Raw genomic sequence first — 15,672 nt, 5'->3', positions numbered from 1 at the left:
CTTGCCGACTATTACACGCCTTGCTCTTGGAGTGATCTTTGTTGGTCGACCACTCCTGGGGAGGGTAACAATGGTCTTGAATTCCCTCCATTTGTACACAATCTGTCTGACTGTGGATTGGTGGAGTCCAAACTCTTTCGAGATGGTTTTGTAACCTTTTCCAGCCTGATGAGCATCAACAACGCTTTTTCTGAGGTCCTCAGAAATCTCCTTTGTTCGTGCCATGATGCACTTCCACAAACATGTGTTTTGAAGATCAGACTTCGATAGATCCCTGTTCTTTAAATAAAACCGGGTGCCCACTCACACCTGATTGTCATCCCATTGATTGAAAACACCTGACTCTAATTTCACCTTCAAATGAACTGCTAATCCTAGAGGTTCGTATACTTTTGCCACTCACAGATATGTAATATTGGATGATTTTCCTCAATAAATAAATGACCAAGTATAATATGTTTGTCTCCTTTGTTTAACTGGGTTCTCTTTATCTACTTTGAGGACTTGTGTGAAAATCTGATGATGTTTTAGGTCATATTTATGCAGAAATGTAGAAAATTCTAAAGGGTTCACAAACTTTCAAGCACCAGTGTACAATTAAAACCAGTTTGTTTTTATTGCATTTCTTTAATTCCTGGACTCCCATATGTAACAGGGAGTGATGTTGCATCCCATTAATACACAGATTATTCGATTCTAAGCCAAAATAATTGGGGATCTTTTTTTTTTAACTGGTTACATCTGGAATGGGATGTCCAACAAGCACATCTGGGTGTAATAGTCAGGTGTTTGGGTATACAGAGTGTGCATTTTAGGAGAATAAACGGTTTATTTAACTGTACATCATACCAAAAACGTATAAGGGAAAAATAACAGAAATAAATGAGCTTTGATGAGAAATTCCTGAGTAATGAATGTGCCCGGTTCAGTCAGTGTGGAGGAGCCTGGTGTCCTCCCACAGCTCAGTTAGCCTGTTAGCTAGTTTACAGCTGACTTGAGGGAAATGTTGAGATTAGCCATCAGACAGGGTATGAGTTTAGGTCGGTATTAATGAGCTACGCGTCGATATATACAAATGGACTGCTTGATACAAATATTTAGCTGATTCAATGGTAAGTAAACAAGTGATAAATTCAGCATGTTGTGGTTTGTGTCAAACAAATCCCTCACAAACTAGTTGTCTTCATGCTAGCTTTATGCTAAAGCTCGCGACTGGTATGGCTAAATTAGCAAGCTAGCTCTGTCTGTACAGCGGCTTATTATTGTGTTGGATTAGCCCTGGATACTGGGTGTTTAACTTAAATAACTCGGGTTTGTGTGTTTATTTCTTGAAAATGTGAAAGAAACATATTGACGTTAGCTCACCTGAAGCTGATTAGCATTACATTACAAGAAGGCATTCATTGGGAACTAGCGTTAGCCGAAAATAGGGGCTTTATTACAAACCTAGCCTAGCAAACTCGAAACATATAGTGTAAATATGCTCTTTAGTGTCACTTAAATTCATTGTGTTTCAAAGTTGTTTTTATTTTCACCCTGTTGAGTTTGACAGAGCACTATAAATACATGCTTGGTGAGAATTTTACCTAGTTATGCTAGCTCTGCTTTAGCTTTCTTAGTTAGGTGACTATGTAAAGGGTTATGTAGGTGACTATGTAAAGGGTTAAAGAAACTAAGGGAGGAAGAAAAAAACCACCTTATGTAATCTATATAAACTTAATTTGAACTTGTGTTCCAGCTCTATGAAGAGTAGCTGTTTTTATCCATGATGCCTTCGGCGAAGGTGCTGAAGAATACCCAGTACATAGAACTGGGCAGTTATCAGTACTGGCCTGTCCTTGTGCCCAGAGGAATCAGACTGTACACTTATGAGCAGGTGCCAGGCTTTCTGAGGGAAAACCCGTACATCACTGATGGCTACAGAGCTTACCTCACCTCCAGACTGTGTATTAAAAGGTAAGTGAGCAGATACTACTGAATCTAGAAGCTGGAGAAAGCCACATTCATTCATTCATTCATGTATGTTCAGGAACAGCTTTATCATGGTCCGAGTGGTGTTGGATCCAGGACTCCCTAAAGTGAATGACGCATGAAATGGAATGACGAATGACAGGTAGTAAATTTGAACAATAAATGGTCCCTTGTCATTCAGATTCTTACAAATGGAATAACGATTGAAATCTTTAGTTTTAGACCTCCCTAGGATAAGATAAGTGGGTGCTTGGTGGGATATCAGCTTTTACAAATGGAATGACAGGGTTTCTATATGTATTGACTTACTTTGAGCTAATGTTGTCAGTGATATCACCTTTTACAAATGGAATGATAAGGTTTCTAGGTGGAATGACATACTTTGAGGCAATGTTATCAGTGATATCAAATTAACAAATGGAATGACATTGTTTCTAGGGTTAGGGTTAGGTTATGGACCCTTTTCACGTGACGTCACGACAAACGCGGCCGCCATTTTGGACATGTACTACCAGTAGTTTACCACAGCCAGCATTGAGGAACGGCAGCAAAGAAAGTGTTTATTTTCAGCAAGACTTCCATCATGCCACTATATTGTTGTGCACCTGGATGTAGTAACCATCAACAAACAAGGCAAGGGTTATCATTTTATCGGATCCCGGTAGATGGATAGCGGACATAAACAGGAAAGATTGGCAGCCCTCGGCATACCAACGCTTGTGCAGTGACCACTTTGTTGGAGGTAAGACGAATAAAATTAGCCAGAAAAGGCATTACATTGCTGTTAACATTCTGTGGCGGTGAGTGTGTAACCAAATAGGCTAAAATAACCCATTGTAACCGCTTTGTTCTTCTGTAGTAGCTATTAGCTAACGACATTAGCTAGCGTTGTGTTCCTTTGCTGTTGGTAGACTGTAGGACAGATCAGAAGCAGTGTCCTACAAACAGCGCTTAATTTGAGGGGGAGCAAACCGGAGCGCGCTCCGGAACCTCGGGCGTTGGCTCCGGCAGCTATTTACACTGGATCCGGTGATCCGACACCTTTTTTGACTATGTAACAAAAAAAAACAAAAAACAAAATAATTAAATAAAAAAATGCAAGTTTATTTAGTGTTAATGTCTGATTTTGATATCTGTCTTGTTGGTGATTTCTCTCATGAAACGACATCCACAAAATATCTGCAGATGAACTTAATTTGCAGTGTTATTACAAAACATGCCCAGAAGCGCAGCGCCGCGCCCCCCTCTTTTTTTTCCGCACCGGAGCCGCTCATCCTCTGCGCTCCGGGACCTCCCACTTTACAAATTAAGCACTGCCTACAAATAAGTGTTCAAACAAGAGTTTTCAGATCAATACCTGTGTATGGCGATGGGTTTTTAACGACATAGGTATAAAGATCATGTGGGCCGAAGTCAGGTAAAGACGAGGGCTTCGTGTACTTCCGTACGTCAGTGAACAATCCAGGCGGAAGCAGATAAACGTCGCTCTCTAAGCCTGCTAACCTCAATTTTTGCAAATACCTCTCCCTCTGCTCGCCCTGTAAATGCCCTACGTCGCTGGATAGCGAAGGTGTTTTCTGCATCTCGCTCCTTTTTCTTGTATGTTCTCCGTTTGTCGCCTTCCTCGCATTCAAACCAATTCGAGCCGAAGTCCACTACATGTCCAGAATGGTGGTCGCGTTTACGAAGGTCACGTGACTGAAAAGGGTCCATAGGTGATATCACTGATAACATTGCCTCAAAGTATGTCATTCCACCTAAAAACACTGTCATTCCATTTGTAAAAGGGGATATCACTGATAACATTAGCTTAAAGTATGTCATTCCACCTGGAAACACTGTCATTCCATTTGTAAAAGGTGATATCACTGATAACATAACCTAAAAGTATGTCATTCCACTTAGAAGCAATGTCATTCCATTTCATGAGCTGAAAGCATGTCATTCCACCTACATTTCAATCATTATTCCATTTATAAGAATCTGAATGACAAGGGACCATTTATTGTTCAAATCACTAGCTGTCATTCGTCATTCCATTTCATGCGTCATTCACTTTAGGGAGTCCCGTTGGATCCTTCACATCCAGGAGCAACGTACTGTAGTGTAGACCGTTCACCTCTCAGGATGTTTTTGGGATGTAGGGCATACATGTCAACCTATACGGAATGTCCGTATTTTATACGGATTTGATTCAATAAACGTAGTATACGGGCGTATAAATAAAGTTATACGGATTCTTTAAAAAAGCTTCAATATTTATTTAGAGCTATAATTAATTCCCACGATGATAAAAGAGCGCATAACATTTACAAACGTACTGTACACCACAGAAAGCCAGTAAAGAGTCTTATGAAATCGTGCGTTATCTTGTGGTAGCGAGTCTTCGTTCCACTTTTGATCATGCGCACACCGCATTGCGAGAATCCCGCCAACCGGGAAGTCCTAGACATATAAACATAGACGCCGCCTTCTGCGTAGAATCATACGTCATCCTTGCCGCCATATTGGATGGGGCAAAGTGGAGATTCTTCAACCGTCTCTGGTATAGCGTCTAGACAGCAGCCGAGAATAAAGATGCCTCATTCATGTGCTGCGTTTAACTGTACCAACAGGTTTACCGTCCAAACGAGATCACATGGGATTACCTTTCACAGGTGAGACTGGAAAAATACTTTTCATTGTATTTGGTCATTATAACGTAATTTTACGAACAGATTTTTCTGACTTTGTGGCTAATATGAAGTCTCGCGCATAATAGCCGCTCGGTGAAACCTGTCTCCAAACAACGAAGTATTTCCTTCGTAACTACGCTGATAACACTTTGTGTTTTTGTCAAACATTGGAGCTTTGTATTCATTCTGAAGGTTTATTGTTATTAATATTGAATAAAAAGTAACTGGGATATATCATTGTTTAATTATCATTCAAATTTTAGGTAAATTTATTTTAATTTGCATCTTGTACGGATTTTATAAGGGAAATACGGTTTTTGGAGGTTGGTTATACAGGTTTGATTGACCAAAGGTTGACATGTATGGTAGGAGGAAACCTGAGAACCTGGAAGAAAACTGACATGTACTGTATACAAGGAGAACATGGGCAGTCGGGGAGCTGCGAGAAGCTGGAGCTGTGAGGTGGCAATGCCAAGCCAAGAAAGCCACGTTTCCATTTTCTCCATGGAGTGTAAAGTTTGGGCTTCAAATGCTGTTAGAAGTCAGGTGGCACGGTCGCCTCACAGCAAGAAGGTTCTGGGTTTCCAGTGGCCGGCGGGGGCCTTTCTGTGTGGAGTCTACATGTTCTCCCTGTGTCTGTGTGGGTTTCCTCCGGGTGCTCTGGTTTCCCCCACAGTCCAAAGACATACAGTTAGGTTAATATGGGACGGCTTTGGGCTGAGGTGCCCTTGAGCGAGGCACCGAACTCCCAATTGCTCCCCGGGCGCTGTTAGCATGGCTACCCACTGCTCTGGGTATGTGTGTGTGCTTGTTGCTCACGTGTGTATTCACTGCTTCAGATGGCTTAAATGCAGAGAGGAATTTCATAAATAAAGTTGTGCTTTCTTTGAACTAGAACGGCACTCCAAGAGCGCAAGCATCCATCAAGGCCAAATGCCGCAAAATATGGACGACTCTCGGAATACGGATTTATGGAAAATAAAAAATATAATACAAAGTACAGATCTTTTATTCACGGATATGTGATATTTTCCGTGAAATGTCATTCCGTCAAATACGTAACCTTCTTTTTGAAAATGCTTGTCTGTTACTCTTTTCTTCCCATTTGTTCCGATATGTACGCAGTAATAATACTTCTTTAACTCTCCAAGCGTTACCGTTTAACTTACGGGTCCCTTCAGAAGAAAAACTAGACAGAAATAGAAAGAAATAAAGACAAGAAGAATACAGATGGGAAAATAAACGGAAAATTCATACAAAGTAGACAATATATCTGAAATGTCATAATTGAAATGAATTTGCCTGTGACCATCTGCTACCCAATCCCTACTTTCTACATCAGTCTTTGGGTTAAATATGTAAACTTCACCCCCTTTTGGTAAAAATGGCATTTCGTAGTTGTGTTCTCTGTATATTTAACAGTTATTCCATGAAATCGAGTCATACATGAGCTGATAGCGCCTCATCGGCTATAAGCCATGTACGAAGGAATTGAGTGGAATAACTTTGATTCTATCCACATTCACTGGATTTTGAGAAACGGAGCATTTTTACTTTTTGCAAATTTGATAACTTTTGTACAAAACTTCCGACAAAATAATTTCCGCTTAGAATGTAAACAAACTGGTGAAATGACAGTAGCAATTTGTGAAAAATGCTGTCATGATAATTCTTGAAAAATAAAATACTTTCATTCCATATTTTGTTGCCTTTTTTTGTATTTTTTGTGGTTTTGTTTTCAAGCAGAGGTTTTTATTTGATCCTCGGTTGGTTCAGCAACATGCTCCGCCATTTTCTTCTTCTTTAGGGTTTTTTGGTGGTTGGCAAACCAACTTAAAGGTGCATTACTGCCACCAGCTGGGCTGGAGTGTGGAACAGGAGATATTGGGGGGACGGGACTATATTCTTTTAGCTATTTTTGTTTCTTTTAAATACTTGATGATAAAGTGATATATCTGACTTGATGTGCTCTGCCATTTTGTTTTTCTCTACTCACGGTATATTTGCTGATATCTTAGTAGTAGAGTAGCCAATCAGTGTGCGATTGCTCATATCCAGTGAGTGTGGATAGAATAACATTAGAAGTACCACATATCTTATTGAAAGACTCGTCCGCTGATTAGTTAGTATTGGCTCAACTTTATCTGATGCTTCTACGTCCATCATGTAGCTACCATCGGCAGATAACGTTACCATGGAGACAGTCTTTCTGACATCCATGTCATTGTTCCATAGACTCGTAACAATGTCTGTCTGTAAAATTATCCATCCGTGATGCATCATCCGTAATATTACAGAAACGTCCGTGACCAATCTGTAAATTACTTGCATTCATATTAAAATCCATAACCACTCTGTATTTTGTATCCTTTTTTTTATTATATTTCTGTAGTCTGTGACCTATCCCTATTTTGTCAACCCAAATGCTGTATCTTGCAATGTTAGCAGAAGTGAAACTAAATTTGTGCATCCGCTCTGTGACTCAAATCTGCTCCAAAATTTAACAGGCTCTTCCTTGGACCATGTTGCACCCGTACACTAATTCCATGGAAATCGGTTTGGTAGTTTTTGTGCAATCCTGCTTACAAACAAACTGCACTGAGATCAATACCTCATTGAAGGAGGTAATTTTGATTAAACAGGTTCTTGACCAGCGGCACGGTGGTGTAGTGGTTAGCGCTGTCGCCTCACAGCAAGAAGGTCCGGGTTCGAGCCCCGTGGCCGGCGAGGGCCTTTCTGTGCGGGGTTTGCATGTTCTCCCCGTGTCCGCGTGGGTTTCCTCCAGGTGCTCCGGTTTCCCCCACAGTCCAAAGACATGCAGGTTAGGTTAACTGGTGACTCTAAATTGACCGTAGGTGTGAATGTGAGTGTGAATGGTTGTCTGTGTCTATGTGTCGGCCCTGTGATGACCTGGCGACTTGTCCAGGGTGTACCCCACCTTTCGCCCGTAGACAGCTGGGATAGGCTCCAGCTTGCCTGCGACCCTGTAGAACAGGATAAAGCGGCTAGAGATGTTGAGATGAGATGAGGTTCTTGACCTGAGTTTCATATAAATGTCCCTTCCTTCTTGGTTATAATTGGAAACTTTGGAAATTATTTTGATTAAAGTTGCGATCTTGTTACCCTTTTATAATGACTGAGTGGTTAGTGGTGAATAAGTGTCTATGACACAAATTGTGCACTTTTTTGCCCAATTAGGCGACTCATTTTAGATTTTTCGGATCACGGATCCGCCGACGGCAGTTAAATACTACCGCTAGAAAAATAAAAAGTCTGTGCATATTTTTATTTTAACCGCCGAAATGTACAAAAAGAAATGTAAAAAAAAAAAATAGTCACATTTTTCTTGTAACAGCACTGTATCCCTGGTACTAGGTCATATTTCTTTAAGTAAAAAGTATTAGAATTGCAAATACAAACGACAATATGTGTTGTATATATCCACTTCAGCCGAGTCCGAAAACGAAACTATTTGCGACATTTGAGTATTCACTTGAATGTTTTTATGGTATTGACGACCACTTTACGACAGTGTCAACCTCGTGCTGTCCATGGCTGACACTGACGGCATGGATTCCGAGCTATCGCCTCAACTGTACGCAAGCATAAAGTGTGGTAAAGAAACGTCTTTTCACTGTCTCACTAACCAAAACGTGGGTGATTTCGTCTCTCGAGCGTTGAAAGTAAACAATGAAAAGATTAAAACGATCTTTGGTTCTCAGAAAGGTGGTGATGTAACGAGCGCGATGCCGAATATGTCTGCCATAACATTAGTTCGCGATTTTGGCTGCAAGTATCTGACTGTGGAATTAGAAGAGGATGGTGCCGCAGAGAGTCCTATCGAATCAAGTAGCACGAACGTATCAGCCTTCGATGTGCTCATGAGGGCTCAACGGTCATATGACCACATACCTTCAGAGAAGTAAGTACTGGAATGCTAGTCCGTGTTATAAACTTGTACACAAGAACACACACGCACTAACTATATATATATATATATATATATATATATATATATATATATATATATATATATATATATATATATATATACACACAAACATGTGTTGTCCTTGCTAGTACTTTAATTAACCACATCAGTAAATCAAAAGAAGAAATACATTTTGGCTAATTTATATTTTTCATGATATTAAATATAACATGTAGACATGTAGGAAAGCAGATTAGATAATATGGTCAGGTTGGTTTAATTTTTCCTGTATTGATGGGAACTTTTTTTTTTGGTGGTAGCCTATAGAATTATGTGAACACATTTTAATCAAATGTGTGTGTGTGTGTGTGTGTGTGTGTATATGTAAAGTGTGTCTCTTGAATTTAAATTATTTTATCTTAATCCGACATTGAAATTTTGCCATGCAAAAAAAAAAAAATTTGGACAAGGACACTTTTTTTTATTTTTTTTATTTCAACCATCATCATCAAAAATATGTTGAAAAAAATCTGTGAACCTAAAGATAAAAAATGGGTGGCCTTATGCTGTTGCAGCCAATAATCATGCATCCTGAAAAGAAATCTATGGTCATGGGTTGAGATTGGTGGTCATAGATCTCAAGTGACATGCTCACTTGATTTAGTGCCATTTCGACTGAAGACAGCAAACAATATTCTGGCAGTGTGAGAACATCTTGGAGTTTGAGTGCTGCTGTGATGCTCATCTAAAAGCCACCAATTGGAAGATGGCAGAGTATGATGCGGACGTTACGCAACATCTACAAATAACTAACGCACGTTCATGGCATAAGATACAGTGGGGCAAAAAAGTATTGTCAGTCACCAATTGTGCAAGTTCTCCCACTTAAAAAGATGAGAGGCCTGTAATTTTCATCATAGGTATACCTCAACTATGAGAGACAAAATGAGAGAAAAAAAAATCCAGAAAATCACATTGTCTGATTTTTAAAGAATTTATTTGCAAATTATGGTGGAAAATAAGTATTTGGTCAATAACAAAAGTTCATCTCAATACTTTTGTTATATACCCTTTGTTGGCAATGACAGAGGTCAAACGTTTTCTGTAAGTCTTCACAAGGTTTTCACACACTGTTGCTGGTATTTTGGCCCATTCCTCCATGCAGATCTCCTCTAGAGCAGTGATGTTTTGGGGCTGTCGCTTGGCAACATGGACTTTCAACTCCCTCCAAAGATTTTCTATGGGGTTGAGATCTGGAGACTGGCTAGGCCACTCCAGGACCTTGAAATGCTTCTTACGAAGCCACTCCTTCATTGCCCGGGCGGTGTGTTTGGGATCATTGTCATGCTGAAAGACCCAGCCACGTTTCATCTTCAATGTTCTTGCTGATGGAAGGAGGTTTTCACTCAAAATCTCATGATACATGGCCCCATTCATTCTTTCCTTTACACGGATCAATCGTCCTGGTCCCTTTGCAGAAAAACAGCCCCAAAGCATGATGTTTCCACCCCCATGCTTCACAGTAGGTATGGTGTTCTTTGGATGCAACTCAGCATTCTTTCTCCTCCAAACACGACAAGTTGAGTTTTTACAAAAAAGTTCTATTTTGGTTTCATCTGACCATATGACGTTCTCCCAATCCTCTTCTGGATCATCCAAATGCTCTCTAGCAAACTTCAGACGGGCCTGGACATGTACTGGCTTAAGCAGGGGGACACATCTGGCACTGCAGGATTTGAGTCCCTGGCGGCGTTTTGTGTTACTGATGGTAGCCTTTGTTACTTTGGTCCCAGCTCTCTGCAGGTCATTCACTAGGTCCCCCCGTGTGGGTCTGGGATTTTTGCTCACCGTTCTTGTGATCATTTTGACCCCACGGGGTGAGATCTTGCGTGGAGCCCCAGATCGAGGAAGATTATCAGTGGTCTTGTATGTCTTCCATTTTCTAATAATTGCTCTCACAGTTGATTTCTTCACACCAAGCTGCTTACCTATTCCAGATTCAGTCTTCCCAGCCTGGTGCAGGTCTACAATTTTGTTTCTGGTGTCCTTTGACAGCTCTTTGGTCTTGGCCATAGTGGAGTTTGGAGTGTGACTGTTTGAGGTTGTGGACAGGTGTCTTTTATACTGATAACGAGTTCAAATAGGTGACATTAATACAGGTAACGAGTGAAGGACAGAGGAGCCTCTTAAAGAAGTTACAGGTCTGTGAGAGCCAGAAATCTTGCTTGTTTGTAGGTGACCAAATACTTATTTTACCGAGGAATTTACCAATTAATTCATTAAAAATCCTACAATGTGATTTCTTGGATTCTTTCCCCCCATTCTGTCTCTCATAGTTGAAGTGTACCGATGATGAAAATTACAGGCCTCTCTCATCTTTTTAAGTGGGAGAACTTGCACAATTGGTGGCTGACTAAATACTTTTTTGCCCCACTGTAGGTCAGTAAATTTGGTAGGAAAATAAATCAAATCTGATTTAGTTTAATGTTCCAGGGTTTCAGACTCCAGAACCAACACTCAGATTGTCAAATTGCTGCTTAACTTTACCACTAATGCAATACAACATTAAGGAGACATTAGTTACCATATTAAGAACATGTATAAATAGGCTGGCTAGTGCTAATGATACAGTTTGATGTCATGACTTAGACCTCTGACTGAGCATTTGAAGGTGTCATAGGTCAAGATCACGGGATTTGCAGATGCTTTAATGCTTCTCTGTATGTCGTCTTCAACTCTCTTGGTGGAATTTAAAATTTGAAGTCTTTGCTTGGGTTAATGATTACCTTTTAAAAGGTAAGCCAAAGACTATCAAAATAACAGGGCTCGACTTTTAAACCCACGTAAATTTCCACTTGCCTCTATTTTGCGAGTACTACTTTTTTTTTTTTTTAAATAGGAAAACCATAGAATAGTTGTGAATTGCAACATAAAATGAAGATCACACATCAAGTTGAAGTTTGGTTATTGGTTACTTCTTGTAATGGACAATAACACCACCCACAGGAGGTGTCTTAAGGATCCAGTGCAAAGGTGCTGGCGTACTGATCCCCGGCTGACAAAACTGGCTTTTGGGACATGGAATGTCACCTCTCTGGTGGGAAAGGAGCCTGAGCTTGTGCATGAGGTTGAGCAGTACCGACTAGATATAGTTGGGCTCACCTCAATGCATAGCTTGGGATCTGGAACCAATTTCCTGGAGAGGGGCTGAGCTCTCTTCTATGCTGGAGTTGCCAAGGGTGAGTGGCACTGGGCAGGGGTGGGGCTATTGGTACCCCCCCCCCCAGTTCAGCGCGCTAACATCGGAATTGTCCCCAGTGAACGATAGAGTCGTCTCCCTGTGTCTTTGGGTTGGGGAACAGTCTCTGATCATCATTTGCGCTTCTGTGCCAAATGGTAGTTCAGAGTACCCGGCCTTCTTGGAGTTCTTGAGTGGGGTGCTAGACAGTGCACCACGAGGGGACTCCATTGTTTTACTGGGGGACTTCAATGCTCACGTGGGCAATGGCGGTGAGACCTAGAGGGGTGTGATTGGGCGGAACAGCCTGCCCAATCTGAACCCAAGTGGTGTTCAGCTGTTGGACTTCTGTGCCATGCATGGTTTGGCCATAACAAATACCATGTTCGAGCATAAGGGTGTCCATAAGTGCACGTGGCATGAGGACACCCTAGGCTGTAGATCGATGATTGATTGACTTTGTAGTCGTTTCATCTGATCTATGACCGTATGTCTTGGACACTCGGGTGAAGAGAGGAGCAGTGCTGTCAACTGATTGCTACCTGGTGGCGAGCTGGATCAGATAACGGGGGAGGAGGCCAGACAGACCTGGCAGGCCCAAACGTGTAGTGACGGTATGATGGGAACGTCTGGCGGAGGCTCCCGTCTGTCGGATCTTCAACTGCCACATCCGGCAGAGCTTCAACTGCATACCGGGGAAGGATGGGGACATTGAGTCCGAGTGGACCATGTTCCGCACCTCCATTGCTGAGGCGGCCGTGCAGAGCTGCGGCTGCAAGGCTGTTGGTGCCTGTCGTGGCAGTAATCTTCGAACCCAGTGGTGGATACCTGCGGTGAGGGGAGCCGTCAAACTGAAGGAGGAGGAGTCCTATCAGGCTTGATTAGCCTGTGGGTTTCCAGAGGCAGCTGACAGATACCGATGGGCCAAGCAGAATGCGGCTCTGGTGGTCACTGAAGTAAAAGCTCAGGTGTGGGAGGAGTTCAGTGAGGCCATGGAAAGTGACTTTCGGTTGGCCTCGAAGAGATTCTGGCAAACCGTCCGATGCCTCTGGAAGGGGAAGCAGTGCTCTGTCCCTACTGTTTACAGCAAGGATGGAGTGCTGTTGATCTCAACTGAGGACATCGTCCGATGGTGGAAGGAATGCTTTGAGGATCTCCTCAATCCCACCTTCGTGTTGTCCGAGGAGGACAGAGAGTCTGAGGGTACTTGGGAGGACTCGCCCATCACAGGGGCTGAGGTGGTTAAAAATTTCCTCGGTAGCCAGGCTCTGGGTGTGGATGAGATTTGTCCTGAGTTCCTGAAGGCACTGGATGTTGTTGGGCTGTCTTGGCTGACATGCTTCTTCAACATTGCGTGGAGGTCGGGAACAGTGCCTCTGGATTGGCAGACTGGGGAGGTGGTCCCCCTTTTTAAAAAGGGGGACCGGAGAGTGTGTTCCAACTATAGGGGGATCTCACTTCTCCGTCTCCCTGGGAAAAGCCTATGCTGAGGTGCTGGAGAGGAGAGTCCAGTCAATAGTCGAATCTCGGATTCAGGAGGAACAATGCGGTTTTCGTCCTGGTCGCGGAACACTGGACCAGCTCTTTACCCTTGCAAGGGTACTGGAGGGTGCATGGGAGTTTGCCCAACTAGTCTACATGTGTTTTGTGGACCTGGAGAAGGCTTACAACCGTGTCCCTCGTGGTGCCCTGTGGGGGGGGGGGGGTGCTTCGGGAGTATGGGGTTCAGGGCCCACTACTGTGGGCCATTCAGACCCTGTATGACCGGAGCAGGAGTTCGGTTCACATTGCCGGCAGTAAGTCGGACTCGTTCCCGGTGCATGTGGCTGCCCTTTGTCACTGGTTCTGTTCATAACTTTTTTTTTTAATGGACAGAATTTCTAGGCGCAGCCGAGGGGCGGAGGGTGTCTAGTTTGGTGGCAGCGGGATCACATCTCTGCTTTTTGAGGATGATGTGGTCCTGTTGGCTTCATCAATCTGTGACTTACAGCATGCGCTGGTACGGTTTGCAGCCAAGTGCGAAGCAGCTGGGATGAGGATCAACACCTCCCAAGTCTGTGGCCATGGCGCTCAGCTGGAAATGGGTCAGGGGGGAATTGCTACCTAAAGTGGAGGAGTTTAAGTATCTTGGGGTTTTGTTCACGAATGAGGGTAAGGGGGAGCAGGAGTTGGACAGACGGATCGGGGCAGCGTCAGCAGTGATGTGGATGCTAAACCGGTCTGTTGTTGTAAAGAGGGAGCTGAACCAAAAGGCAAATCTCTCAATTTACTGGTCCATGTACGTTCCTACTCTCACCTATGGCCACGAACTATGGGTAGTGACTGAAAGAATGAGATCGCAGATACAAGCTGTAGAAATAAGTTTTCTCCGCAGAGTGGCTGGGCTCTCCCTTAGAGACAGGGTGAGAAGCTTGATCATTCGGGAGAGACTTGGAGTAGAACTGCTGCCTCCCTACATCGAAAGGAGTCAGTTGAGGTGGTTCGGGCACCTTGTTAGGATGCCCCCTGGACGCCTCCCAAGGGAAGGTTTCTGGGCATGCCCCACCGGGAGGAGACGCCGGGGCAGACCCAGGACATGCTGGAGAGATTACATCTCTTGGCTGGCCTGGGAATGCCTCGGTATTCCCCTGGAAAAGCTGGTGGAGGTAGGCGGGGGGAGGGAAGTCTGGGCTGATCTGCTTAGGCTGCTACCCAGATCCGGATAAGTGGTAGAAGATGGATGGACAATAACAATTTTATCCAAAATAGTTTTTCTCTGCCTTAGTCGATTTATTTCCATTTCACATCCATGCAGCTGTTGTAAAGTTCAGTGTGTTTGTGTAGAACTCTCTCAGACTGTAGGTTCATTACTCAATAATGTAGAAATCATAAAATAGAAATGTATAAAGTTTTTATGAAGAAAACAATAGGGTGCCAAGACTTTTGAACAGTACTGTTTGAGGACATTTATGTCTTTTTTTTTTTTTTTTTTTTTTTTTGTTATCATCCACCTCTAGGTTTAAAAAAAAAAATGCACTGACTCATGACCGACAGGATAACGTTTGAGTTTAAAATTATTTTTTAGTGTGTAGGTTGTGGGTGTTTTATACAGACCTGGCAACCTGTAACTGAATCAGTGCAGTGGTCTCATGATGCAGCGCAGTTTTTTTTTGTTTGTTTTGTTTTGTTTTTAAATAAACCTAGTGGTGGATTTATTTTTTTATTTTAAAAAAATAAAACAAGACCTAATATTTTGCCCAGAACTGTGTTCCCTTGATAACCGAAACAAAGCTCCAGCTCTCTCTACTCTTAATCTGTTCTGTTCTTTCAGGATTTATCACACATATCGCTCCTTGTTTTTTTTTTTTATGCCCGAGTTGTTTGAAACCAATTGGGGTTTTCTGTGTTGAATAAGGAAATCAGACACTTTCATGAAAGAGCTAACTTGAATGCGAGCAGAAAAAATAAAACGAGATTCTTAAGCGAACTCTTCCATCTTCACTTTCGACTTTTTGTAAAATACATTTTAAATACAACCGTGAATTTCTCTGGAGTTTTCAGGCTGAGCTCCTCTCCTCATATTCTTTAACCACTCACTTCCTTGTTGTTCTTGAAGCATTTGCTTCTATTTGTTAACATTTTTCTTGATAGTGGGGAGACGGTAATGCCTTTTTTTTTATCTATTTCTCTGTTTGAACAAGCAAAAACAGCACAAAAATTAACCATATTGAAGACAGGTTTAAGCCTTGCTTGCATGAAAGACGGTGTCTGTCTGACCCCAGCTGTAATTATCATGTGATGCGTGACGTCCTAGACAAGGGGTCTATAAACAGTACGCGTCCCATACTACAACAGCAGGGGGTATATAAAATAACTTG

The 15,672-nt window shown here is 42.4% G+C and overlaps 1 protein-coding gene across 4 annotated transcripts in view; it reads left to right on the top strand.

The window, feature by feature from the left end:
- Positions 1 to 811: 811 nt before the first annotated feature.
- Positions 812 to 15,672, top strand: part of paqr3a (progestin and adipoQ receptor family member IIIa) — a 56,220-nt gene continuing 41,359 nt past the window's right edge. For 3 of the 4 annotated variants that reach the window (XR_009651437.1, XR_009651436.1, XM_060907246.1), the window contains exons 1-2: positions 813 to 1,112; positions 1,739 to 1,956. Coding sequence is in view for 2 of the 4 variants with exons in the window: in XM_060907246.1 (XP_060763229.1) it covers positions 1,766 to 1,956 (191 nt within the window). In the remaining 2 variants the exon portion in view is untranslated. Of the gene's footprint in view, positions 1,113 to 1,738; positions 1,957 to 15,672 lie in introns of all 4 variants that reach the window. The other variant, XM_060907247.1, reaches the window with a different exon arrangement.

The sequence above is a fragment of the Neoarius graeffei genome, chromosome 24 (genome assembly GCF_027579695.1).
Source record: "Neoarius graeffei isolate fNeoGra1 chromosome 24, fNeoGra1.pri, whole genome shotgun sequence".
Lineage (NCBI taxonomy): Eukaryota > Metazoa > Chordata > Actinopteri > Siluriformes > Ariidae > Neoarius > Neoarius graeffei.
Note: the sequence above shows the minus strand (reverse complement) of the source record. Positions and strands in the feature narration are given on the sequence as shown.